Here is a 27,986-nt window from a genome sequence, read left to right as displayed (position 1 = left end):
CGTTCTGGCTACCCTCTCCATGTGCCCCGTGGAGTCAGACCTGCTACATCCACCCTTCTTTCCTGTTTCTAAGACCCCACTGGCTCCATTGCTCATCCTACAGTCATTGGTCACAGCCGCCACCACGCACTGCCAGGCCGCACCCTCTGACTCCATCCTTCCCCAGGATATCCCTGCAAAGTGTCCGGTACACCCACGTGAGGAGACCGAGGCTGCCCCGGGGTAAGTAACCAGCCCTGGTTCTCACCCCCAGCACAAAGCCCAGAGCCAGGCCCTGTTGAACCCAAGAGCTGTGTGTTTTCACCCTCAAACCCTCGCCTCTCATCACTTTTTTCCTCAGAGACCTGCTCGCTTTCACTTTTCAGCTTAATGTCGGCAAACAGCTCTGATGGCTGCCTCTCCACAGCCAGAAGGGCATCCAGGGCCATCTTCCAAATGCTTTGGGAACCTTCATTCTTGTGATCTGGAGATGAATTTTGGACGGGAAGGAGGCCTTCCAGATAATGGCCTGACTTCTTCCTCTTTGGAGCTCCCTACCCTCTGAAACTTGTAGCAAGTTAGTAAACCATTCAGGGCCTCAAGCTGCACTATGCCTGCTCCTGGACCCTCAGATAAAAGGTACTTCAAGCAAGGTCATTGGCAAAGGCCATACCTCCTGTGTCCTGCTTCAAAGTCAAATTCTGTTGTGGAGAAGAAGGTCGCATTATTGGACATTGTGAAATTCTCTGAAGACGGAATCAGGAAATACTAAAAGACAAGGGAAAAAATATAACTAAGCACACCTATGCAACTTTCCTTGGGAGATGAGTTTATTCAGTTCCTATTTTATTTTTTATTTTTATTTTTGGCCATGCCTTTGGCATGGAGAAGTTCCCGGGTTGGGGATCAAACCTGAGCCACAGCCGTGACGATGCCAGATCCTTAACTACTAGGCCACCAGGGAACTTCTAGTTCCCATTTTATATTCTTGGCATGTAGAACATTTTTGATGCATCAGAATGAGACCCAAAGGAACGGTTCTCAGACTTAATGGTTCTTGCTTCAAGAAAGCTCTGGATCAGTTGGTCTGAGCCTCTGACCCTTCTGGGCTGCACCCTGAGAAACTGGTCACTGGGTCAATTACAGAATGACTATAAATGGTGCCCCTCTTCTGAGTTCAGCCTCCTTATCCCCATTACCATATTCTCATTTCTGCTTCCCCGGATAACTTCTGGCTTTGATTCTATGTCTTGATTTTAACCAACCTGTTTAAACACAGCTTCCTTGCGTTAGGAAATAGGACAATACTAAAGCAAATACAGTCTGGTCTCTACCCTTAAAAGAACTCAGGATATAATGGGGTATGAAAGGATGGAAGGGAAAGAGGAAACAAGTATGAGAGAATGAACCTTAGCAGGGCCTGGAGTCCAAGCTGGAAACTGCTCTGGGGATATAGACTAACATTTTAACATTCAATCTCAGGGCCATGGCCACTGGTCAAGTCTTGACACATCTTGGGGTGTTGAGAATCTTTGTCCTCCTTGGTTCCCAGTGCTGAGCCCAGCTCTCATGAGGACCAGCACCACTGGCTCTGATGGGAACACAGGCTTATTTGTACATCCCACTGAGGGCCAGCCCATAGGAGCCCCACCCTTGTCCACCCACGGGTGCTCATCAGAATTGCTTCCTTGGAGTTTCCATCCTGGCTCAGAGGAAATGAATCCGACTAGGAACCATGAGGTTGCAGGATTTATTCCTGGCCTTGCTCAGTGGGTTAAGGATCCAGCGTTGCTGTGAGCTGTAGTGTAGGTCGCAGACATGGCTCAAATCTGATGTTGCTGTGGCTCTGACATAGGCCGGTAGCAACAGCTCTGATTAGACCCCTAGCCTGGGAACCTCCATATGTTGCGGGTATGGCCCTAAAAACACAAAAGACCAAAAAAAAAAAAAAGCCAGAATTGCTTCCTTGCTCATGTGGTAGAGTCAAGAAGCAGGGGCAGGCCCTGGATCAAAAGAGCTGAGGCTAAGCTATGGTTCTCACCTCAGGACCTGGGACAAGCCCCCTCCTTGCCTGTAATTTGGGGGTGAGACCACCAACTACTTCTCTGCACTATGGTGAATGATTAAATCAGGATGAACACTGTCAAATGTGGAAGCCTTGTGGCAAGTCGTGAGGCTTACATATTTATAGCCATTTGTTCCAAAGGGCTCTCAGGGCAGAAGGTTTCATTATTTCCCACTAAGATGAGGGATAATCTCTGGAGCAGATCGTAAGTGGAGGTTTTGCAACCAGAGCCACAGCCCCTGAAGTCTAGAATGAAAGGAAACGCCAGCCACGCTTTCCAACCCAGTGATTTGCTGTGTTGTGATGGCAGCTGAGCTCCCCATAGAAAAGAGCAACTGCACAGAAAATAGATGAGCGCTCTCCTTCGGGGCCAATATACAATTTTTAAACCACTTTTTAAAGTGTTTACTTTCCATTGATTATTTAATAACATTTTTTTCCTAGTTGGAATGAACATATTTTTAACACAAAAATTGGGAAAGATGGGAGAGTTAAAAAAGAAATTCAATGTTAGTCACTTGTAAAATCTCATTATTTTCATGAATAGCCTTCATTCTCTTCTGTGCAAACATGCCCCCTCCAAACAATTGAGATAATGTTCTAACCAAAATCATAATATTTCGTTCTTTTTATTTAGAGTTTATGAACATTCTTAAGCCTTATTTTATAGCCTGCTTGGTTAATGATGATACGGCATTCCACTGTAAGGGCTTATGTTACTAAGTCTGTCTTGCTGGTCACTTAGGGGGTTCCAACCCATTTCTAACAGGAAATATTTGGGCCAGGCCAAGGAGTGCCCTTCTCCCAGCTGCCCCCTCCCCTCAAATTGCATAAGCACATTGGCAGCGCTAAAAGGTGTGCCCTTTATTTATTTATTTTTTTAATTTTAGGGCTGCACTCACGGCACATGGAGGGTCCCAGGCTAGGGGTCCAATCGGAGCTGTAGCTACTGGCCTATGCCAGAGCCACAGCAACGCCAGATCTGAGCCCCATCTGTGACCTACACCACAGCTCACGGCAACACCGGATCCTCAACCCATTGAGTGAGGCCAGGGATGGAACCTGCATCTTCATGGATGCTAATCAGATTTGTTTCTGCTGAGCCATGATGGGAACTCCCAAAGGTGTGCCCTTTAAATCCCAAGCCCCCCAGTGACTCTCCAGCTCACTGTGCGGGCCTGCAGCTGGCAGCACATGGGGTAGTCCTGGCTTTGTGAGCAGCGCTTCCCCGAAGAGAGTCCTCACATGGCCACAGATCAGAGCCTCAGCTGGAGGTGCTGGAACGGCAGGGTTCAGAGTCCCCTGGGGGAATTTACTAGATGCACCTGAATCTGGACACCTTTCCATGTGAGCTTTGAAACACGCTGGAGATAGGTCCCCAGACCTGGTTGGTCCCAAACAGTGGAAGGTCTTGGGATACGGAGATGACAGCTCTGCTCTGCAAAAGGTGATGCTCAACTGAAGGGACACACAGAAGCTGAGGAACAGGGGCTCCAAGGGGGATAAATATCGGATGTGATAGGGACAGAGAAGGAGGGTTCAGACCCATCTGGAACATGAATCACTAATTGGGGCATTTGAGTAGTGAGGAGGCTCTGCCGCCAGCCTGTTGAATCTGAATCTTGGTTCTCCCACTTTCCTGTGTGACAGCTTGTGCAACAAAGAGGAATAATGATAGGGCCTGCCCCATGGGGCGATCACATAAAGTTCTAGAACATTACCTAGCAGTGGTAAGCCCTTCAGATTTGTTAGCTACTACTGTCGAGTTAGAATGCGAGCTCCCGGAGGGGAAGGGCTTCATTTTATTTGCTGCTCTATCTCTATGTCTAACACACTGTAGATGCTCCATAAATATTTGTTAAATGAGGAGTTCCCCTAGTGGCTCAGCAGGTTAAGAACCCGACTAGTATCCATGAGGATGCAGGGTCAATCCCTGGCCTGGCTCAGTGGGTTAAGGATCCAGTGTTGCTGTGACCTGTGGTGTAGGTCACAGACCCGTCTTGAATCTCACGTTGCTGAGACTGTGGCATAGGCTGGCAGCTGCAGCTCCAATTGGACCCCTAGCCGGGGAACTTCCATATGCCTCAGGCGGGACCCTAAAAAGGAAAAAAAAATGTGTTAAATGTTAAATGTTGGGGCTTTCTTCGCTCCTATTTCCCACCTGAAACCAGCATTCTCCCTTAAAGAATCTTAAAGCAAACCAAAAGGCGACAACAAAAATCTTGCCAACCTTTATAAAAAAAATCTGTTTCAGTTCGATAATACTAGACTTGAGTATGAAACCTTCTCTAGCTCTGTCTCCAGTCTCAGCAAGCAAGAAAAAAGCAACAGCCGCAGACAGAAAGGGTGAACTGTAAGAACGGAACACGGGGAATTTCTTTTAAATTTTTATTAAGAGGCTGATTTCCTGGAATCCTGATTTTTTTTTTTTCCTTTTAGAGCCAGGGTAATTTCCTTTATCCCTGAACCTACAAGCTTGTGTTAATGGGAATAGCAGTTTTGTACTTAGAAAGGAGATAATATCCATAGACTAAAAATATTGTGTCATGTGGCCATTTGCCAGCGACTCAGCAAAGCTTTCTGTAAAATCTGGCATTCTCTCCCCTTTTTAAAGGCTTGTTTAATCAAAGCTGCTCCCTTGATATTCATTCTTGGAAAACAGAAATTAAATAGAATGAAAAGCAACGGCAGTTCCTCCGTGCTCTGGTACTGGCTAAGAAAAGTCCTGAGTAATCAGATCAATTCGGTGAACAAATGCTTGTCAGACAAGCTCGCCAGCCTCCCAGCGGGGAATATTCTTTTACCACCACCCCAGGTTTCTCTGTTTGCAGCCCCTTGGCAGCTGCGCTTTGCTCAGGGATACAGAGCTGCTGGGTGGAGGACGAGGCGCGTGCGCGCTTCCTGCCCCATTCATCCTTCCTTGTGGCTTCAGTGAGGGGAGAAAGGAGGTTGCGAGGGAGCTGGCCCAGTTTCCCGAAATGTCAGGCTCCCCGGGGAGGGCTCGCCGCCTCCGGGGCGGCTCCCCTGCTGCTGCAGTTGGAGTCACAGGCGAATAATGATTCAACCCGTGCGGGGTTTGCAGCCATCAGTTGCTTTCAGGCCTGCGGTGGAATCAAGCAGCTAGAATTCAGCCTCCCAGCTCGTAGGAACGGAGCCGTCCACATCCAGAGGCCAAGTTTCCAGAGGGAAGGACCTTCTCCCAAGTCCAGGGAGTGCCAGGGGCTCTACCAAGCCACTAAGAATGTGCCCAACCGGCAGAGGGCCCAGACAAAGCAGCCAAGTTATCAAGCTGACACCACAGTCCTAGAACTTTTCAGTGTAAGCTGAGTATTTTGTAAAAGCCTCAGTTCTCCTCTTTCCTTCTATTCTACCCCAAACCAGCTCAGAGGGGAGAGATGGGGGCAGGGAGTGGGAGTGAAGGGCGCTTAGGAGGAAAAAACAAAACCTACCATTTGTAAAAAAAGCTGTGTATGCATTGTTGTGAGGGTGAGCTAGGTGGTTTGGTTTTTGTTTGTTTTTGTTTTTTGGGGGGAGTTGACTGTACCTGCACGCCACTGCAGGTACAGCAGTGGCAATGAGCCACAGCAGTGACAATGCCAGATCCTTAACCGCTAGGCCAACAGGGAACTCTGACAAGTATTTGTTTTTAAGAAGGGCCACGGGTGTAAATGCAAAACGGTAGAGCTAGAGTCTTTTCCCGAGTAAGCTGCAGATTCTATGCTCTCCGTATTGTCAGTCCTTTTCCATAATCAGCCTTTGATTCAGGCTTCCCTAATCTTAAGGACAGTGGCCCTCTTCTATTGGAGAAAGTCCCCCTCACCAATATATTTGGTGTAGGAACTGTCCAATAGCACTGCTTTTCCTTTCTCAAGCATTTTCACAAGAATCTGGACGAGAAAGTGTTTTGCAAAGACTTCCAGCGATGACTCCAGAGTCAGGCAGATGCCTGGGGGCGGTGAGGAGTAGGGGTGTGTGTGCAAGTGTCTGTGGAGGAGGTGGAGGTGCCTGGGGAGCAGGAAGTGCAGGATCACCCAGGAAAGAAAGGGGCAGACAATTTGCCAAACCAGGTAGAAAGGGCTGAGTGCCAGCTGGGCAAGGATCCCTCAGTTCTCAGTGGTGTCACCTGGCTCCCGGAAAGGCCTTGCTTCCTTCCCTTACTAGCCAGGAAATAGGGGGTTGGCTGTTCAAGGGATCTGAGAAGTCCCATCCAGGATCAGCGTAAGAGGATCCTTTATTCCCAGAAGATTGAAAGATGCTGCCTCGTCCCAGAGCCATGAGCAAGGTGGAGGCAGAGAGAGTTACTTCCCCAGCTGCCCTCCTGGTAGCAACGTTATTGCTCTTTTAATTTCATCCTTTGTCTGCCCCGGTAAAGACAAAGCACATTTCGCTTTATGCAAAAGTCCTTCCCTAATGGAAAGGCCACAAGAAAGCCCCTTAATGGAGGAATTGCTGCACTAGATCACTTTGCCTCCAGCTGTGCAACTGATTAACGTCCTTGAGTCTCCAAGGGGGCTTAGCTGCCATCACTGTGGCCATTTCCAAGTAGCCGGGGGGAGGGGAGTGTGGGGGTTGGGTGGGAGGTGGGGAGCCCATAGAGCTGCCTTCAGGAAGTGGAGAAAGGGACCACCCTGCATGGCTTTGTGTCCTGAAGCTTGCCTCTGAGCCTGCTCCCGCCTGCACCCATCACAACTCAGAAGATGCACAGACAGGAGCCACAAAGGCTGGGTCTCTGCGCACTGTCCAACCCAGAAGCCACCCACCACGGGCACCTGTGACTACAGAGCATGGGCACTGGAGCTGGTCCGAAAGGAGATGAGCTCAAGGTATGAAATACAAAGTCGGAAGACTTGCTATGAAGAAGAATGTAGACTATCTCATTCATCATTTTTATATTGTTTGTGTGTTGAAATGATCATAGTTTGGATATACTGAGTTTAACTCTATTGAAGTGAATTCCACCTGCTTAGTATTACCTTTTTTTTTTTTGGTCTTTTTGTCCTTTTTTTAAGGGCTGCATTCGCAGCATGTTGGAGGTTCCCATGTTAGGGGTCGAATTAGAGCTACAGCTACCAGCCTACGCCAGAGCCACAGCAACGCTAGATGCTACACCACAGCTCATGGCAACGCCGGATCCTTAACCCACTGAGCGAGGCCAGGGATCAAACCCGCAACCTCATGGTTCCTAGTCAGATTCGTTTCCACTGTGCCGCGATGGGAACTCCCATTTTACTTTTTTAATGGGGCTACTATTGAAACCACACAGCACTCATTTCTGGCTCACAGTCTGGCTCTATTGAGCAGTGTAGGTCCCACCAATGCACAGCTGTGTGCTTTTAAACTTTCTCTAAAAGAGAGGGAGCAAATACCAGTGTTTTCTGTCTCAGCTGCCATTTTACACACTGAAACTGTGACACACAGTTTCAATTTACTAAGCTGGATAAGGGGGTAGGATTTGTTGGGGGTTCCAGACATGTCCTGGAGTTATTTTTATTTTATTTTTTACTTTTTAGGGTCGCAACTGCAGCATACAGAGGTTCCCAGGCTAGGGGTCGAAGTGAAGCTGTAGCTGCCAGCCTACACCACAGCCACAGCAACACGGGATCCGTGCCACGTCTGCAACCCACACCACAGCTCACGACAACACTGGATCCTTAATCCACTGAGTGAGGTTAAGGATCAATCCCATATCCTCATGGATACCAGTCGGATTCGTTCCGCTGAGCCACGACGGGAACTTCTTAGAGTTATTTTTAAATTCATCCTTCTCCTCTAGTTGCTGCCACCAGCAAGGTGACTCCTGGAACCCACCAGGTAAGATGACAGGCACGAACCAAGTCTAGGTAGCGTCCTGCACATGCTTTGCCTTTTCTTAAAGCCTGGCGTGCTTGCTCAGGTCAGTGGGTCCCAGAGGGCATCAGAATCACCTGGTAAGCTTGGGGTCCACTTTGGTGTTCTCATGCATTTTTGGAAGCATCCTAGGTATGTTCTCATGCAGGGGCCTGAACACCCTCTGGGAAACACTCCTAAACCAGTGTTCCCAGCCTTTCTGACCAGACATATTGCCCGAGGGAGCTGGCAAGTATAGAGAGTCCCAGGCCCACCCCAGACCCACAGAATCCAAAACTCTAAGGGAAGCAGCCTGGGACGTATGGGCAACAGTGTCTTAAAGCAGCAAAATAAGTCGGACAGAGAAAAATAAATAACAGATCATATCACCTATATGTGGAATCTAAAAAATACAACCAGTGACTATAACAACAAAGAAGCAGACTCACAGATTGAGAAAACAAGCTAGTGGGGAGAGGGCCTGGGGGAGGGCCAATATGAGGGTTAAGCGGTACAAACTATTAGGTATAAAATAAGACGTATTTACAAGACAGGGAATATAGCCAATATTTTATAATAACCATAAATGGAGTATAACCTTTAAAAACTGTGATTCATTATGTTGTACACCTGTAACTTATATAACATCTTTATGGCAACTAGACTTCCATTAAAAAAGAAAAAGCAGCGGTTCTCAATCCTGGCTGCATAAGAGGTCACTCCGGGGCTTTAAACACCTGATGCCTAGGCCACAGCCCGGGCCAATCACAGGAGACCCTTAGCGGGAGGGACCCAGATCTCTGTGCTTTTTAAAGTTCCTCTGGTGGTTTTGATTTACAGCCAGGGTTGAGAAGCTCAGGTTTGGTCAATAGCAAATTAACCCATCTCCTTTCCACTTGTACAGAGCAGAATATGTCATTTCATACCCCCAAGCAGCCAGAATAAAATGTCTATGTACAAAGGTATGTTAGCCCTGACCAGTTATTACCTTTTGCTAGTCTGGGAAAGGTTCCTTCTAGATTATGTTCACTGCGCCTGTGGGCTGAGTGTCGATGTTCCGTGCAGCTGTTCATCCCAGCCCAGGTGTTAAATGCTTCATTAACAATTTTTGCTGCAACTTCAAGTGTCCCCTCCCCAGACAACTCCTAAACTTGCTGCAGAAGCCACGTTGCAGCCACCCGGTTCCAGGTTCCAAGCCCCTGCAGCTGTTCTCCGACACCCTTTGGTGGCATTACATTTTCTTTTAAGGGAGCAACACCTGCTATATTTGCTCCTCACCTGGGCTTTCCTGTCATCTGAAAGGGTAACAAACTGATCTGGGAGGTGGGTTTTTTTTGTTTGTTTTGTTTGTTTTTTGCTTTTTAGGGCCGCACCCGCAGCATATGGAGGTTCCCACGCTAGGGGTCAAATCGGAGCTGTAGCTGCCGACCTATACCACAGCCACAGCAACACGGGATCCAAGCTGCCTCTGCAATCTACACCACAGCTCATGGCAACACCGAATCCTTAACCCTGAGCGAGGCCAGGGATCGAACCCACAACCTCATGGTTCCTAGTCGGATTCGTTTCCACTGCGCCATGATGGGAACGCCTTGGGAGGTTTTTTGAAGTGGCCATGACTTTGTTCCTTTTGCCTAATTCTGGGAAGACACATTAAAAGTGGAGATTTAAAAATAAATATTTTCCGGGAGTTCCTGCCGTGGCGTAGTGGTTAACGAGGTTAAGGTCCCTGCCCTTGCTCAGTGGGTTAAGGATCTGGCGTTGCCATGAGCTGTGGTGTAGGTTGCAGACGCGTCTCGGAGCCCGCATCGCTGTGGCTCTGGCGTAGGCCTGTGGCTACAGCTCCGATTCGACCCCTAGCCTGGGAACCTCCATATGCTGCGGGAGCGGCCCATGAAATAGCAAAAAATAATAATAATAATAATAATAATGATAATAAATAAATAAATATTTTCCTTCACAGCTGAGATTCCTTCCACTCTGCCCCGACTGGTTCTTGTACAGACTTCATAGTGATGATCTTACGAGTTATTATTTGGTGTGTGCATGAATGTCTCCCATCCAGACTGTAAACTTCTAGAGGTACAGAGATGTGTCTTACTCATCTTTGTATCCACAGCATCTAATAGAAAACCTGGCACATCGTGGATTCTTGATAAATGTTGAAATAAACTAAAGGTATCAGGGAGGTACTATGCTTTCAGTTGCTGACTTATTCGCCATCCCAAATCTCTTTTCTCCTAGTCACCGTTATGCAACAGTGGCCATAGGCCACAGTTTTGGCCACAAAACACTCCTGGGTAAGGTTTTTAGGAGGGACTTTGTTTTCCCACCGAAAAAGGGAGAAACTGGGTTGGCATGCCCCCCTTTATTCTACACCCCTTCCTGCTTTCTTTTTTTCTTCTTCTCCTTTCCTGGAACTTAGAGGTAAAGACTGGAGGTACAGCAGCCACCCTGTGATCATGAGGTGAACAAAAAGAGGACAAAGCCAACATGCACTGGATGGAAGGGCAGAAAGATAGGAAGAGCCCAGGTTTCTGATGGTAACAGCTGTGCCAGCCCTGGAGTGTTCAGGGACCTTCCTCTGGACTTCTTGTTATGGAAGAAAAACAATCATACATCCACCACTATGGTTAAGTTTGCTGTTACTTTCAAACATATTTGAAACTTATATAACAAATGTGTTATTAATAAGCATGCATCTAAAGCATCTGGTATTACTCTTAGCACGTAGTAGGGACCTATTTAGTGTTTGTGTATAAATCACTTATTCATGCAGATAGAATCTTGGATGAATGAATGGGTTGGTTGGTTAGTTGTTTGAGAAAAGGATCACCTTTTTTTTTTTTTTTTTTCTTTTTTAGTTCCCAGGTTAGAGGTGGAATCGGAGCTCTAGCTGCCAGCCTACACCACAGCCACAGTAACATGGGATCTGAGCCGTGTCTGTGACCTTCATCACAGCTTATGGCAACACCGTTCCCTCACCTGAGGGAGGCCAGGGACCGAACCCGCATCCTCATGGATACTGGCTGGATTCATTTCCACTGCACCATAACGGGACCCCCCTGAAAGGATCATCTTCTAATGATAACAAACTATTCCCTAACTTATGGTATGTTCAATAATCTTAAAAGAGCTTTGTTGCAAACCCTGTGGAACATATTATATTGGTCCTGGAATTCACTCCCAAAGCTCACTTCCTCCCGTTAGAGAAAGTAGACCTATTGAAACTGCGAATCAGGGAACCAATGCAGAGAGAGCCTCCTGGTGTTGCCAATTCGCCAAATGCCAGATTTCAAGTAGTCTCTTCTCCGTAAGGTGGGTTTGCGGGAGGGTTGCCTGCTCCAAGCTTAGTCGGGTGGCGTTGGCTTTGCTTTTTTGTCTCCAACCTGGGCTGCCCTGCTGCAGTGGGTGCACAAGGCCTGTTGGTGGGCAGAGCTAGGAGCTGAGGCATCCTTGCCCAGGAGTAAGCTAAGAGGCTTCTTGGCCTGAGGGTTAGTGGCTACAGGAGCTTCACTGGCAGCCCCTTAAGGAAACTGATTAAAAAGGGAGAGAAGAGCCATCAGCTGACTCAGACTGAAGCGAGAGGCAACACGCCAGGATACAGTCTCCTGTTTTCTTTGTGGATTTCCTCCTTTTCTTTGGAATTCCTGGGACTTTCTTTTAATTTTTTTTTTTTAAACTTGGCACCAAGCAGCATGGCTTCATCTCTTGAGAAGGAAGTGTTAACGCCTGCCTATGAGGTATACATTTTATGCTTATTTTTTAAATAATATAGGAGCTCCCTGGTGGCCTAGTAGGTTGAGGATCCTGCATTGTCATTGCTGTGGCTTGGGTCACTGCTGTGGCCCAGGCTCGATCCCTGGCCCAAGAACTTCTACAGGCCGTGGGTGAGACCAAAAAATAAATAAAATAATACAGCTATTTTTTATCGCCTTAGAATTTAAGAAGATCGGGCAGTTTTGATACACCAGGCCCTGGTCTAAGGGGCTTTAAAGCAACTAATATTTACACCCCCCTTTTGGGGCAGGTGCTATTCTACTATTCTTCCATTTTCCACATGAAGATATTGAAGCTCAGAGAGGTTAAGAACTCGTCCAAGATCACACAGAGCCGTGATCTACTCAGGGGAGTCTGTCTCCCGAGCCCCCTCACCCAACCCAGGTTCCTCCTACCACCTCCACCCTGCAACCCATCCCGCTGAGACCCCAGGCTCCTGGTCAAAGGGCACATAGAAAAGCCCCTCTTCCATGTAACAAGGAGACTTACACTGAGTGGTATGTTTTGTCTTGTGTCTTCAGGATCGAAGGCCTCAAACTGGTAAAGGAATCCAGGATTTGCTCCTTCCACTATGGAGAGGTCTAGACCTATGTCAGCATCCAAAGGGGCAAAAGAACATTTTCTTAGACAAAGGGAATAAGGAATTCCAAAACCAGGACTGCCGTGCACAGTCAAAGGGAGCCAGGTGTACTGGTGCCGCAGGAAAGCAGAAAGCAATGAGAAAGGCCACGAGAAAGACCACTGGCCAGCTGGCATGGGTGGATCCATTTATGTGAATTAATAAAGAGCTAGGGTTGGCCAAGCAGTATTAAGTCTGCATAATTCCTGGGTTGGGAGGCGGCTAGGCTACTGCTGTTTGGGGGTGGAGGATGGGAGGGAGGCCAGAAGGGCCAAGAGGTGGAAAGTAACTACAGGTGGGAACCTCCAGGGCGAGGCTGCTTAGGTTCCAGCCACTTTCACGTGCAAATTCCTCCTCAGCCAAGCCAAGGTCACCCCTCAAGTGCACTTAGCATCTCAGCAGAAATGAGTCTCTGAAATGAGAGGCCGCCGTATGGTGGAACGGAGAGGAGATGGAAAAAGGGAGGGGGAGGGTTATAGCAGCTTAAGAAAAGGACCCAAAATGGATTTCAACTGCTTTAGAGTTCTCAGCAGTCAGGGAGGGAGGGAGGAGCAGGGCCTGCCATGCTCGGCGCCCCCCCCCCCCCCCCCCCCCCCCCCCCCCCCCCCCGGCATCTCTTACTGAGAGGTGAGAGAATTTTAACATTAACTCATTCCTTTGGAGGCACTGTGCTGAGGACTTAGATGTTTGCTCCTTTCATCTTCACAACAGCCATCTAAAGTAGGTATTATAATTGTCTCCACTTTACAAATGAAACAGGCTCAGAGAAGTTGGGAAGTTGTCTCAGCTGGCAAGTAATAGAAACAAATTTTAAACCCAAGCGTCTGACATCTGAGCTTGAGCTCACATTTTATCACTGCTCATGCTTTCACTCACAAAATATTTACCAAGTTCTCAGCATGGACCCAACACAGATCAACATGTTGGGAGTACAGCAGTTGACAAAACACAAAACCCTGCTGTCTTGAAGCCTGAGTTCTAGTGGGAAGATAGAGATAATAAATGCATAAAATATGTGAATGTTACTGAGCAGCGTTCTGGAGAAAAATAAGTGAAAGGAGTGTCATGAGTTGGGTTAAATGTTACCTAATGTGCTTCTGGAAGGTTCACTGACATTGGAGTCAAGATTCTTAATGAGAAGGGGACATAGAGATGCAGGGGAAGGAGCGGAGGAAACAGCAGATGCAAAGATGCCGAGATAGGATTGTGCCTGCGATATTCACAGATGGGTGAGGAGGCAGGATGGCTGCAGCAGAGGAGCAAGGTGGTTGGTAGGGGTTTGCCAGATCTGGTGGGGTCTTAAGGAAACCCCGCCTCTCCTTGGAAGGAGATTGGAAGTTGTTGTAGGGTTTGAAGTAGAGGAGTGACTTGATTTAACTGACATGTAATGGGATCCCTCTTGCTGCTGTACGAAGAATTCACTAGCGAGTTAAGGGCAGAGCAGGGAGGCCATTGCAGAGATCTGGGGGAGCCATGGTGGAGATGCTGGGGAGCAGCTAGATCCTCCTGGCTTAGAAGCTGGTGAGGCTTCCTAATGCATTTGATGTTGGGTGTGAAAGACAGAGGGGATTGAAGGATAACTGCACGGTTTTGGTTCCCACAACTGGAAAGATGGAGTTGCCATTCATTAAAATGGGAAGAGGGGAGAAGCAGAAGCAAATCTGTGCCGGGAGACAGGGAGGGAGATGGAGTCAAGAGTAGTTTGGAGGCACATTTTAGATGTTAGAGTCTTTTAACCCAAATTCCGTATGTGTAGGGGTTCCCACACACCAAGCAATTCTCCAATACCAGCCGGGTGTCCCACAACTCAACTCAGTTCTCAGGCTGTCTATCCAGAGTGCTCAACTCAGTTCTCAGGCTATCTATCCAGAGTGCTCGGATCCCACAGATGCAGGGCTCAGTCCTACAAGACAGCCCTGCCCCTTCAGATGCCAATCACAAGCCCAGGTGGCCCTCTTTTTTTCTGACCAGCTGGCTCTAGTGGGAGGCTCCCACAAGCCCCTCCTCAGATGTGAGTAATTTGCTAGAAGGGCTTACTCTCTAGTGGACTCAGGTAAAATTTTACTCACTCGATTATTGGTTTATTATAAGAGGCCATAACTCAGGAACAGCCAGAAGGAAGACATCCAGAGAGCAATATAAGGGACAGAGAGCTCCCAGGCCCTCTTCTGGCTCCACCAGCTAGAAGCTCTCTGGAACCCCATCCTTTTGGGCTTTTATGGAGGCTTCGTTACAGAGGCACGATGGATCAAATCATTGGCCATTGATGATTGAACTCAATTTAACTCAATCTCCAGCCCTTCCTCCCTCTCCACTCTCCAACCTGGTTGGTTCCTTTGGTGAGCAGTCCCCATCCTTAGGTGGAGTGCAAGAGTCACAACAAAAGACACCTTTACCACTCATCATTTAGGAAATTCCCAGGGTTTTAAGATCGCTGTGCCAGGAGGGGATGAAGACCAAATGTATAAATCACACTATCACAGATATCTATCAGACATCCAAACGGGGGTGTTGGGTAAGACAGTTTTTGAGTTGGGAGTTAAAGGGAGAAGCTGATGTAGCAGCTTCCTAGTTAGTTTACAATACTAATCTCACACTGTGTAAAGTGATTGACTCTAGCTTGCCTTGTCCAGAGGATATTAAAATGCTTGGTTGAAGTGTAGCCCCCTTACTTGGCTTTTCACTTTTAATGTGATGTCCTAAAGTAGATCCCTTTGAGAAAACAATGAGATATTCTGTATACTATGTGATGCTGGCGGGTTCATAAAGATGGTTGAATCTAAAACAACAACAGCAGGGAGTTCCCGCTGCGGCACAGTGGTTAACAAATCCGACTAGGAACCATGAGGTTGCGGGTTTGGTCCCTGGCCTTGCTCAGTGGGTTAAGGATCCGGCGTTGCCGTGAACTGTGCTGTAGGTTGAAGACAAGGCTCGGATGCTGCGTTGCAGTGGCTCTGGCGAAGGCCGGCAGCTGTAGCTCCGATTAGACCCCTAGCCTGGGAACTTCCATATGCTGTGGGAGCGGCCCTAGAAAAGGCAAAAAGACCAAAAAAAAATAATAATAATAATAGTAAAACAACAACAGCAGCAATCCCCACCCCCACCCCAAAAACAAAAAAAGATGGACTTGGGGGTTGTCAGTGTAGGGATGGCCCTCAAAGCCTTGAGCTTGGGGGCGATTGTGCAGGAAGTCACACTGGGCTCCAGTCCCTTATATTGTCCCTACGCTGTAGCAGACCCCAAATACACACTCCCCTGGAGAGGTCAGCATGCATGGGGAGCATGAATAAGTCCATCAATGGCCAGTACCCAGTGGTGACTGTGTAACGGGCTCAGCCCCAGTTCCTCCGGGATGATCCACTTAAGATCTCTGAGCCTCTGGTTCCTCCCCAGCATTCGGAGAGGCCCAGGAGAAGCTGTGCATGGGAAAAAGCTTTGTAAATTTGTTGGGCGTTATTATCGGGAGTCCTGGGCTGGAGGCCGTTTCATTTATTCCCTGCTCATTAAGCAGCTGCCTTTTCCAGGGAAACAGCTGCCTGTTTATTTACTTTTCCATTTCGCTGTGTCCCCCAGGGTCCTGCATGTTGCCACCGTCTGGGCTGCCAGTGTATCGTACCTTTTGCCAAGTTGCCTTGAAACTCAGGCGGCTCATTCACATCCGTTACCTGGACCGTCAGGATCTGCAGGTCAGTGACACCCACATCATCCTTCACGTAAATCTGCAAATCAAATATGCGTGGTCCTGTTTCAAAATCTAGTTGTTCCTTCCCAGTGGTGACAACCTGAAAGCAAATGCAGAATTTTCAGTAACCATGTGAACGAAGATCTGTTTTATATGCATACATTTTGCAAAGGGATATTATAGGAAGGAGGCAGCCGGCATCCTGGAAACGGTCTTTCACTCACCATCAGGGGAACCCGTTGAATTGCCTGAGCCCTTCCTAATGAAACCCCACAGCGCTTGACTAAGGGGACTCCTGCGCGTGATGCTGCTCTTATAGGAAAAGGCCAATATTCAGGAGGCCTCCTAGTTGCGTCTGCTGGAGATGCAGTTGAGAATAAGAAAGCCTGTCACTGCTGAGGGTAGACTCCCAGGCAGGTCCCTTAGCCACCCTGAATACAGTTGAATGTTCTCGCCTTTAAGAATACGATGCCAGGAGTGTCCGTCATGGCTCAGTGGTTAACGAATCTGACTAGGAACCATGAGGTTGCGGGTTCGATCCCTGGCCTTGCTCAGCGGGTTAAGGATCCGGCATTGCCGTGAGCTGTGGTGTGGGTCGCACACGGGCTCGGATCCCACGTTGCTGTGGCTCTGGCGTAGGCCAGCAGCTACAGCTCAGATTCGACCCCAAGCCTGGGAACCTCCATATGCCATGGGAGTGGCCCCAGAAAAGGCAAAAAGACAAAAAAAAAAAAAAGAATATGATGCCACACTTCCCTGGGATTACTGTTAAGTTACGTCTTGACTCATCCCTCCCTTCTCATGTTCCCAAGGCCACATCCGAGGATAAACATGAGAAGGATACATCTGAAGAACTAAGACACGATATTTACTCACACCAACAGCCTCTTCAGGTTTTTGGTGCCTTTCCACACATGTTTCCACTGTCAGAAATGTTTCCTCTGGGCCACAAGTGTTTTGGAGAAGTGGGAGGGACACCAAGAACTGGGGCCGGAGATGCAGCACCAGAACCTAGAGCAGCAGGAAGCCCGGTGCGCCATGGTGGGAGGGCCCTGCCAAGGCTGACAGGAGGCGTCTCTGACCTCTCAGGTGACTGGGCACATCCCTGTCACCAGCTTAGCCCGTGGAGATCCCAGAAGGCCCAGAGCCCTTTGGAACATCGAGGACTAAATTTCCTAAATGTCTTATTAATTGTGCCTATAGAACCTTTTGGTAATTAACTCAACTGGGGCCAGGCAGTAAGGCATTCAGGATCCCACACTGAGGAGAGCACTCAGCTCCAGTCCCATTGCCACCACTGGACTTCTCTGTGACCTTGGGACAGTTCTTTGACTTTTCCTGATTTTTGTTTCTCTATGACTATAAGTGGGAAAATAATTCTTACCCTAAAAAGTCGAACTATAATAGAACGTATTATCACACAGTGCTAGATCAGGGGACTAAGAAACATCAGGAAAAAAGTTTGCTGTGAGCTCTGTTGAGTCAAGGAGGACGTCATGGAGGAGGGGGTGGGTGTTGTATTTGACTTTGCACGATCTGGATTGACGATGAGAGAAGAGGGTGGCCACAGATGGGAATGCGTGCTTGCAAGGGAGGGACCAGGTCTGGAGGAGGGTTGACAGGGAAAATGAGGTAGTCTTGTCACCAGCCATGGGCTTGGTCTCCACACAAGTGGGATGACCTGTCCCCAAGTCTCTGTTTGGCGAGTGAGAGACAGCACAGCATGTGGGTTAAGAGCATAGAGTCTGGAGCCAGACTGACTGGCTTCCTGTTATTAAACTTTTTCCTGCCTCAATTTCCCCATCTGTAAAATGGGTGTAATAATAGCATCTGCTTTCTAGGGTTGTGATGAGGACTCCACGAGCTAATCCATGGAATACTTCAATCATTATCTGCACTGGGCAAGCGCTCTGCCAGTGCTGACTTTTATTCTCATTAGATGTCAAAAGCCATTCAGTGAATATGTGTCCATCAGAGCCCCCTGTCAAGATGGTCCACTCTGCTTTCTGATTTACACCCCCAATTCCAGCTAGCTAAACCTGGAACCCTCTCCTGAACCTCAAGCTTGCAGATCCTTCACCACAGTATTGTCTATTGACAGCCCTTCTCCTTGGGGCCTGGCTCTCACACCCTAGAGGAAGGAAATACCACAGTTGGAAGAGAGTCTAGGAGTTTCTGCTGTGGCACAGTGGCTGAAGGATCTGGCATTGCTGCATCTGTGGTGTAGGTCGCAGCTGCAGATCTGATTTGATCCCTGGCCTGGGGAAATTCCATATGCTACGGGTATGGCCATTACAAAAAAAAAAAAAAAGTCTAAAAATACCGTATCTTGGAACCATTGGAATTGGGTTGCTGCCAACTCATGGAAAATTGCTTTTGTTGTTGTCTTTACCAGCACTTATTAAATATTTATGTGCCAGGCTCTTGCCAAGGCATTTTGTGGAGTATTTTATTGAATCATCACAACAAACATACGTTCCCATTTCACATATCAGAAGACCTGGGCAGGAAGGGGAGGGAGCATTGAAGGTTGTAGCTGAGAGTGGTGGAGACTTGATTTAATGGCAGACAATCTGGCTGCAGAATTTTAGTGAAAGATAGTAAGTTTGGTTTTAAGCATGTTTGTGCAAATTTATAGGATCCACAGTGCTCGTGACAGCAAAGGAAGTGAAACTCAGAGATGGGCCAATGACAGGGGCAGGCATGGTCACCTTGAGACCTCAAAGAGCACCTGTCCTCATTGCTCGGCCATCACGTGCCCCACCCGCCCCCTGCCCTGCCGACTCCTTGGGACTTTCCTTCTTGATGCTGCTGCAGGAGAAAACCCCAATGATAGCCACTTGGGCCACCAGATGAGGCTCTGACATCCCTCTTGCTGGACGATAGCGAGCCCACATGTTGTGGGGGAGATGAGCAAGGGCTCTTGGGGCTAGCCCACCTGATCCCAAACCTCAGGTCTGCCACCACCTAGCCATGTGAACTTGGGCAAGTTGTACCACCTCTTTATAGAGCCTCAGTCTCCCCACCTTTAACATGCAGATAATAGCGTACCTCTGCCTAGTGTTGTTACGAAGACTAAATGAATGAATTCACAAATGTTTAGGGGCATTCCTGGCATATGGTAAATGCTCCACAAATGTGAGTTGTCATCCTCATTCTCTTCTTCTTCATTATTATTAATCTTCCTAACTACCACCCCACAAAGTCTCAGCAACTGTGTCTGAAAGCAGGACAGCCTGGCCTATGGCATGACTGGAGGTCACTCTTAGAAAGCCCTGCATGACTGAGTCCCAGGGCTAACAGTGACCAGACCTCTGGGTCAAAGACCCCAAAACCTCATGGTTGGGCTCATCATCCTGCAGAGGGTCGAGGAGGAGCCAGGTTCTGCCCCAGAGACCGCATTATTGTTTCTGCAGGAACAGCCCTTGTGAGCAGTTGGGGTTGGAGGGTAGGATCTTCTTGGAGGGGCTGGTTGATGATATTGGGTTGTTTCTGGGGATAAGTAACCAATTCTTAAGAACAGCTTCAGGATGTGTGAACCTGTGGCCAATCCTAGTACCGACATGGGGTCCTGGGCACCTGTGGGCTGTGGTGCCAGGAGGGGGCCTTGGCTGAACATGAGAGCCTAGATCTGTGGAGTGGGCTAAGACCTTCCCCATCTCTAGAGGTCAGGAACGGGATGGACTTCATTCTTGATGGACAGCCCTGTTTGCAAGGGTAAGAACCATAGAGAAGGATTTGGGGGCTCATCCAAAGAGAAATAGGTGTGCAGGGCAGTGGAGGAGACAGAGTCTGAGAGGGAGAGTCAGAAGACCTGAGTCAAGTTCTTATTTCATCCTTTATGGCTCTGGGGTCTTGGACAAATCAGTGACATTTGCTGTCTCTTTATGATCTTATTTCTAGGATAGGAATTTAGATTTTTTTTTTTGGTGGTACTCATTGTGCTTCCTAGATTTGAGTGAGTGGTTCCTTTCCCATGTTAGGGAAGTTTTCTGTTCTCATCTCTTGGAATATTTTTTCTGTCCCCTTCTCTCTCTCTTCTCCTTCTGGCACCCCTATAATACAGATGTTGGTGCGTTTCACATTGTCCCAGTGTTCTCTGAGACTCTCTTCATTTCTTTTCAATCTTTTTTCTCTTTTCTGTTCTGCATTCGTAATTTCTACTAATCTGTCCAGGAATTTAGACTTTTAATAGTGATAATATCAGTGTTAGTAGTAACAATGAAAAGATCAGGATGTGAATGTGCTTTAAAACCTCTGCAAATCTGAAACAGCTTGGGAATCTTCAGCATTAAACTTGGGAATCTTCAGCATAGACTATAGAGGCTGAGAGTGTGGGCTCTCAAGTAGAAGTAACTCTGTCTCTCAACTGATGAATGAATAGACAAAATGGGGCGGGGGGTGGTATCTAGGGAGTTCCTGTTGTGGCTCTGTGGGTTACAAAGCCAGCTAGCATCCATGAGGACTTGGGTCTGCTCAGTGGGTTAAGGATCAGTAGCTCTGGCCCTGCTCAGTGGTTGAAGGATCTAGTGTTATCCTGAGCTATGGTGTAGGTTGCAGATGCGGCTCAGATTCCATGTTGCTGTGGCTGTGGTGTAGGCCAGCATCTGCAGCTCCGATTTAACCCCTAGCCTGGGAACTTCCATATGCCACAGGTTCAGCCCTAAAGAGACAAAAATATAAATATGGGGAGTCTATCCATACAGTGGAATATTATTCAGCCATTAAAGGGACTGAAGTACTGATTGATGCTACAACATGTGTGACTCTTGAAACTTTGCACTTAATTGAAACAAGGTAGTCATTTAAAACCAAATACAGTGTGATTTCATTGATATGATGGGTCCAGAATAGGCAAATCCATTAAGACAGAAGGTAGATTAGTGGTTCCCAGGGACTGGGGAGGTAGGGGGCACGGGTGAGACTGCTAATGGATTGGGGATTTTGTGTTGGGATGATGAAAACAATCTAAAATTAGATTGTGGTGACAGTCTGTGATACAGTAAAAACTACTGAATTGTATACTTTAAATGCGTAAATTATATGCAGTGTGTATTCTATCTCAGTAGAGCTATTTAAAAAAAATATGGCAAGAGCTTTAAAACCAGACTGCCTGCCTTCTAGTTTCAGCTTCTAATAGCTGTGCAGCCCAGGGCAAGTTATTTCACCTCTCTGATAAATGCTACTTCATTTACCCCATCTGTGCGAAGCGGGTAATGATACACGTAAATCCTGGAGCTGATGTGAATATCACAAGAGTAAACATTTGTAAAGCACTTTGCAATGTCCAGCATATACTACGTGCTCTGTTAAGTGCAAGCCACTGGCAAGGCTTAGAGGCACAGATGAGCAGCATCTGTTCCAGATGAGCCAGATGTCAAGGGAGCAGGGAGGGAGGCCGGGAAGTCACAGAAGGAGCATCTGGGCCTGGACAGGCACACAGGATGCTGAGCTGAAGGATGCCTGCTTGGGTGCTCCTATGGACCAGGGGGCCCACCTGTGGGGTGTGGAGAATACCACATGCTTTGCTCTGGCCCTCAAGTCCATGGCCCCACAGGTCTGCTCTGGGCCCCATATAGGCATGGTTTTTAAAAGCTCCCCTAGTGACTCTAACCATCAGCTAGATTTAAGAACATATGTTCCTCAAAGAGGCAATGGACCCTGGCCCAAGCAGGTCCACTGGGGAAGGAGGGGAAGCCCAGGGCAATGGCAGGCGGGAGTAGGGGCAGGGCTGATGATGACGGGAGGAGGGGTCCCTGTGCCAGCTGAGGACCAAGGTGGATGAAGGAGGTAACTGCAGTACAAATAGGTGCAGACTCCTGGACCCTAAAGACATCCTTAGGAGGTCCCAGAGGTTACTAGTGGAGAACACGCCATCAGTGGGTTTGTCCTGCCTCGAGAGAAGTGACAACTTTGGCAAGACCCAAAGGACAGCCTAGAAAACAGAAGTGGCATGGCTTTTGAACCCAGTAGGCCTAGACACTCAGATGTAAGTTTTTACTAAGGGTGTGTTCTTCCATATGAAATGTCTCCTTGTAGATTTCCTCTGGATAAGTCACAGAATTGTAGAAAAGCAGAATCACCAGGAACCAGTTCACTAGGGCTTGGCTTTTAAGGAGATCCATACCCAAACGCTCCCACCCAAAGAAATCTGTTACTGTTGGTATGCCCAATACCCATTATTGTGCGAGGGTGGTTGGCAACAAAAAGCCAGCCTTTTCTTTGCAACAAATTGAACATACTGTTCATTGAGACTGGATTCACTGAAGAAAATAAAGTCCAAAAGCTACAGGGGCATCTAGCACAGAGGGCTGTAGGGTGCCCCCAAACAGAATGTCCAGATCTGACAAGAGAGGCAATTAAACCAGGGCAAAAGGAGGAAATGACCACGGATCCAGAATCCCATCCGCTCCATGTCTCGGCCCCTCTTTGTGAGCAAGTCCCATTGCGAAGGAGATGGTGCTTACCTCAAAGTCAGTGCCTGAGAGCCAGTTCACCCTGAAGGCTTCCGTGAGGGGACTTGAGTTGATTATCAGGGGAAACCCTGGCATCACAGGTGACAAGGAGGCTGATAATTTCACAGAAAACTTGTGCACTGAAGTCTCAGGTGGCGAATTCTCTGCCACGTTGCCTGTAGCAGGTAAGTGGATTAGGTGCAGTGCCTGGCCCTCTGCAGATTTAAAAAGGATGCAAAATAACATGAGCACAAAGCCTTGTGCTGGAAACAAGGACTTAGCTGCTTGCTCTGTGGCTTCAACTCGTAGCTCAGGGCAACGCTGGAAGTTGTTCCCTCCCCAAGAATGAAGCTTCCTGCCAAGAGCTGGAAAAGGGAAGGCGCTATCTTCTCAGAGCCAAGAAAACAACCACCACCAAACAACCATGAAATCTGCGTCTGTCATTCTGGAAACAAAGCTGCTGTTTTTCTCTTGTGTCTCTCTGCCTCCTTTCGGGTTTCTCCCAGCCTTTGTGAAGGGCCAGGGAGAGAGAAATATGATGCCTTAGAAGACGGACCCCCATTTGAAGGACCGAGTCTGGCTGTAGCATCCCCTGTCTTCCAAAGGCTGGGGAGCCTACAGAGTTTCTTTTTCTTCTCTGTGTCAGTGTCTGATTCAGGGGTCATGGAAATGGAATGTGCATACTGGAGCGCTCCAAAATCATGGCAGCTCTCCCCACATCCCTAAGTCATCTCAGGGACAATGACTTAGTTTTGGATGCTCTGGGCATCACGGAGTACATGGTGGTGGGTCAAGTCACTCCCATTTTACAGAGAGACTCAGGGCGAGTCACAGACAGGGGATTTACAATGCAAGAGAAAGTGTGTTTCTTACAGGAAAGCCTCGGGACCACCAAGGTCTCCTTGACACTCTGCAGAGTTTTGCCAGCCCCGAGGAGGATAACGGGTCATGTTCCCCTTCATGCTTCCATACTGACAGCTCGTATAGGGGCTGAGGAGTGTCCCCCAGCCCCCAAATTGATGTCCACATGGAACCTCAGAATAGACCTGATCTGCAAATAGAGTCTTTGCAGGTATAAGTAGTTAAGGGGAGGTTGTGCTGGATCAGGGTGGGCCCCAAATCCAGTGACTGGTGTCCTTATAAGAACAGATCGGGACGCAGAGACACACACAGAAGGAAGAAGCCTGTGTTCAGACAGAGGCAGAAACTGAAGTGATGCAGCTGCAAGCAAAGGCAAAGCAGGCAGCCCCCGGAAGCCAGGAGAGGGGAGGGCCTGGTACAGATTCTCCCGCAGAGCCTCTAGAAGGAACCAACCCTATCGACCCCTTGACTTCAGACCTCTGTGCTTCTGGATTGTGGGAGAATTCATTTCTGTTCTCTAAGCCATTCCATCTGTGGTCTTTTGTTACAGCAGCCACAGGAAACTCATACAATTACCACTTATCCAATGTTCCAAATAAATGCATAACGTAAAGTACTTTCATTTACTCCTCAAAAAAAATCCTCTTGAATAAATGTTAGTGTCATCAATTTTACAGATGAGGAAACCGAGCTGAAGGACACACAGTGAATAATAAGTTACAAATCAAAATTTATCCTGAGGTCCCGCTTCTCAGCCAGCTTCCAAGCTTGGCCACCGTCAACTACTGGGGACAAACTCCCTGGAATGGGTACCGGGGGTGGGGTGGGGTGGGCAGTAAAAGGATCTGTCGTGCTACAAGGTGCAAAAGTTCTAGAAACAGGCTTTGGGGAAGTATCTTTTATAAGAGAAGATTTTTTTTCAGATTTGGGTGAGGGGATGCAGAAGAGTATATGGAAATGGAGAAAAAAAATCAAAATATAACACACTCATTGATATAAGCTTTCCGAAATCTAAAATCATCTGATTTAGGTTCGAGATTAAAATGCATTATGCATAAGTTATTTTTGCTGGCAGAATTATCCAGTTTTATGGACAAGGACTGTGCAAGGACTCAGAAAAATCAAATATAGCTGAGGTTTAGGGTGATGTGACTACAAATGGATTTTTTTAATCTATTAAAATTGACTTTAATATTTCATTCTTGTGATAAAACCCACCAGCCAAATAGTACACCTGAAGTATTTAGAGGCAAAACGTTTCCTCCGGATACTTTTTTTTTTTTTTTTCTTTCTGAGCAAAATAATCAGTTGCCATGGTGGGTTGGGTTTTGTGGCTAAAATTCCAACAAGCCCCTTTTCCCACAAATGGGAGTCTCCAGGCCCCTTCCCCCACCACTCCACCCCTCTGCCACCTCAGCTGTCTGAGAGAGTGTTTCTTCCAACTCAGCAGGGCAAGATGTCCTGAGCAAAATGAAAAGTTGACAGTTTGTCTCCAAGGACCCCTCCATACCCCAACACATACACACACCTGATCTTGCTCCCTCCAACTCACCCCAGTGATTCGTGCCCTTCCAGCCAAAGGAGGGGGAGGCCTCTGCTCATATTTAAGCAAAGATGCAACTCACTAGGCTTTTTTCCAGAATAGTCTAGGGTAAGGTAGTGTCCAGCCCAAAAGAGCAGACTGAATCTAGTAACCACTTGCTTTCACCGAGCACCTCCTCCTTGTGCTGCACCAGCCGCTTCCCTGCCTGATCCCCTCTGCTCTCACCGTGATCCTCAAATGTAGGTACTGCTGTCACCAATTCACACACCTGAGACTGCAGGCTCTGGATGTGGCCATGCAGGGCCCTGGCTCATGCCTTTGGGTCTGATAACGGATTGCACATCCCTATTACAGAGAATCTGTCGCTCTGTGCTTGTCAGGTGGCTGTGAATGTGGGCTGCATCCTTATTACTCTGTGACCTGCTAACAGCGAAGCAAGATGGCCCTAGGGTCTGGCAGGAGATTGGACTCTCAACCCAGACGTTAGATTTGGGTGATGTGATCCGTCAAAGGTGGTTTGAGGGAACGACATAAGGACCTTTGCTGGAGTATTAGCTTGATATGACCTCAGGTATGAGAGGCTTGCTAAGTTCTCCTTTCCACAGCCTCACCCTGAGCAGGAAAACTACCACAGCCACCAACCTTGCTGTGTTCCCTGCGCCAGAGTAGAGACGCCATGCTTTCCAGATATCCCAAGCTGATCGCTCCTAGTTTGTTTTGCTGGAAGTGTACCCATTAATCTTGTTGCATGAATTTTTTATAACTTGGATAAGTTTGAGAGGTTAATTCTGTGGAAGAACCAGCCTTTCAACCCAAGGTGTCTGAAGCCAAGGACAGGGCTTCTCTGCATGGCTCCATGCTCCCCCGCTTATATTTAGAGAGCTTGTTTTAGTCTTCCCTGGGTGGTCATATTTCGCTCAGCAGTGAGGGAGGTATCAGGGAGGGACAGGTGGATCTATCCAGTGGCCCTCAAGCACTTTGTGCTGAGACTGCATATTCCATGTATGGATAAAGCCACCCTGGGTCTTTGAACATTCCCTTTCTGCTGACGTTCTTGCTGAGGCTGTTCTCTTCATCTGGTGGAAGATGAAAAGGTCTTTTGTGCCAGGGTCAGGCCACTGAATCCTAAAAGCTTTGAGGCAGACACTCTGGGGACCTTGGTAAGAAAGGTGGCCAAGCCAGTATCTGCCCACTCTTAGCCCAATACCCAGTTTCTCCAGCCTCCTTGCTATTAAAAGCAGTGGTAGCAGAATTAATAGCAATAATAGACACAATAACAATCCTTATTAATATGAGTGGTTAGCGCCCACACCCTGTAAATAGAGCAATGATTAAGATACAGAATTCACCATGTGTAGTCAGTTCTTCCATTCTATAGACGTGTTAAAGGGATGTGTCCAAAGGCACCCAGCTAAGCAGTGGCAGAGGGCAAGTTAGGAGCCAGGAGCCAGCTCTCCCTCAAGACACCATACATGTTCCTTCAGAGGCTCATGTTGCAAACTTTCTGGTGGTCTGAGTGCTGCAGAGCAAGAAAGAGGCTTTAATGGAATTTGACTTCTACATGCATCTTAATTAAGACGCAAATTAGAATTGCTGAAGGGTACACTGTGAAAAAGAAAAAGCGCCAAAAAAGATGTATTATCGGTCACCAAGCCCACGGAAACATCTAGCTTGGAGCCGAGAGCTGGATGGATGATGGACTCGCTTGTTTCCAAATGAGCAAAATTACTGCCTTGCCAGAAATGGACCAAGGAGGCCCTCTCCCTGGAGCCTCGGTTGCAGGGGAGGAAGCTGGCTCCCTGGGTTTCTGGCATCCAAGGCGATGAGGTGGTTCAGGAAGGATGGGGCGCTGCCCCCTCCACCCCCCGGGCATGCAGCTGCTCTAACCTATAACTCTGCTTTCCCTAAAGAGCAGCACTCACCTGAGACTGTCACTCAGTAAGCACCCCTTCATTCTCTCTATTAACCAATCAAAATGGCAGCAGAAGAAGTTGGAAGAGTGTTGTGGAAAGAGCAAGGGATTTGAAATCAGCCAATTTGAGCTTAGCCCTTCTTGACTGTGTGGCCTTGGGGTGGTCCCTTAACCTCTTGGGGGCCCTCTGTCAACACACTCTCTCAGGGCTTTCGGTGCTACACTAACAGTGGCCAATAAACATTTCTCATTGCTTAAGAAGACTCACAGGACCCAGATGTGAATGCTTACACATTGATAGCTTATTTCAGAAAAAAGAGATGGTACAGCTACATTAAAGATGTGTATCACATTGGAGCACTGCCTCGTAGCCAGACGATGGGAGAGGCCGGGCCAGCCCCTGCTGTCCTCTTGTCCCTGAGGGCCATGACAAAAGGCACTGGCTCAGATTGGGAACCACCAACATACTCCCTAGTACCTTGGAAACACTGAGCCAAAATTAGAGTCTCTGCTGGGAATGTTTCTATTTTGCTGGTCACATAAGCCTCTTGTTGCATAACCAGCCCCAACAGCAGAGCCCTCAGAGGAGCTCCCTGAGACCAGGTACAAATCATCCGTCTCACCGTGATCAATGAACAATGCTTCCAGGCCACTGCAAACCATCCCTAAACTCTCAGGACCCATGGTTACAAAGCTACACTATCCATCAGCATGCTTCACGCTTGGCCGGGAGTCAGTTCTGTGCAGGAACCACTCCAACTAATTCCAGTTACTCTCACAGGTACCGTATAAGAAAATGCACATGCTTAACAAGCCATAAAACATGATAGAATGTTGTCTCCGTATACCCAGCATCTTCCTATGTCTTTAATTTCCACCTTGTTTACTTTCTGGGGTGGGATGCTCACCCACCATTTTAGGGGGCTGGTTCCTGCTCCTTAGTACAAGGGAGCCCTTAGTAGGACACAGAAAAAAAAGATGGTGACTCTTCTAATGATTCTGTAAATGACACTAGGCTCATCCATCATAAGCAAGAGAGAGATCGGTTCATCCCGGACCATCTTCTGGCGCTGGCCTGAGAAGGACTGTCTTCTTGCAAAACGCTTTCAACTCCATGGAGGTGGAAAAGCAGGTGGATTTCAGTGACTGAGGGCTATGCTGGAGGCAAGGGGGGGGACAACCAGGTTGCATGGAAAAGGGAGAGGGAGGGAGGGGGCTGAGAAGAGGGACGGCCTTTTGCTTTCCTGAGGTTGACTCTGAAGAG

At 47.9% G+C, this 27,986-nt stretch overlaps 1 protein-coding gene and 2 long non-coding RNA genes across 11 annotated transcripts in view; 2 read left to right on the top strand and 1 right to left on the bottom strand.

Annotated features, from left to right (window-relative positions):
- CDHR3 (cadherin related family member 3) overlaps positions 1-27,986 on the bottom strand; it is a 70,865-nt gene that overhangs the window by 39,177 nt on the left and 3,702 nt on the right. For all 9 annotated transcript variants that reach the window (XM_047752594.1, XM_047752595.1, XM_047752596.1 and 6 more), the window contains 4 exons: positions 22,419-22,621; positions 15,886-16,051; positions 12,140-12,237; positions 653-747 (listed from right to left, as the gene is read on the bottom strand). In XM_047752594.1, coding sequence (XP_047608550.1) covers positions 653-747; positions 12,140-12,237; positions 15,886-16,051; positions 22,419-22,621 — 562 coding nt within the window. The remainder of the gene's footprint in view (positions 1-652; positions 748-12,139; positions 12,238-15,885; positions 16,052-22,418; positions 22,622-27,986) is intronic.
- On the top strand, positions 8-10,760 carry LOC125110924 (uncharacterized). The gene is made up of 3 exons (XR_007130762.1): positions 8-222; positions 6,696-6,867; positions 10,735-10,760. It is a non-coding gene; the product is annotated as an uncharacterized LOC125110924 (long non-coding RNA).
- LOC125110923 (uncharacterized) overlaps positions 10,885-27,986 on the top strand; it is a 64,245-nt gene continuing 47,143 nt past the window's right edge. The window contains exons 1-2 of the long non-coding RNA XR_007130761.1: positions 10,885-10,982; positions 15,843-15,955. This is a non-coding gene — a long non-coding RNA (uncharacterized LOC125110923). The remainder of the gene's footprint in view (positions 10,983-15,842; positions 15,956-27,986) is intronic.

Source organism: Phacochoerus africanus, chromosome 11 (assembly GCF_016906955.1).
Source record: "Phacochoerus africanus isolate WHEZ1 chromosome 11, ROS_Pafr_v1, whole genome shotgun sequence".
NCBI lineage: Eukaryota > Metazoa > Chordata > Mammalia > Artiodactyla > Suidae > Phacochoerus > Phacochoerus africanus.
This window is presented reverse-complemented; position numbering and strand designations above follow the sequence as displayed.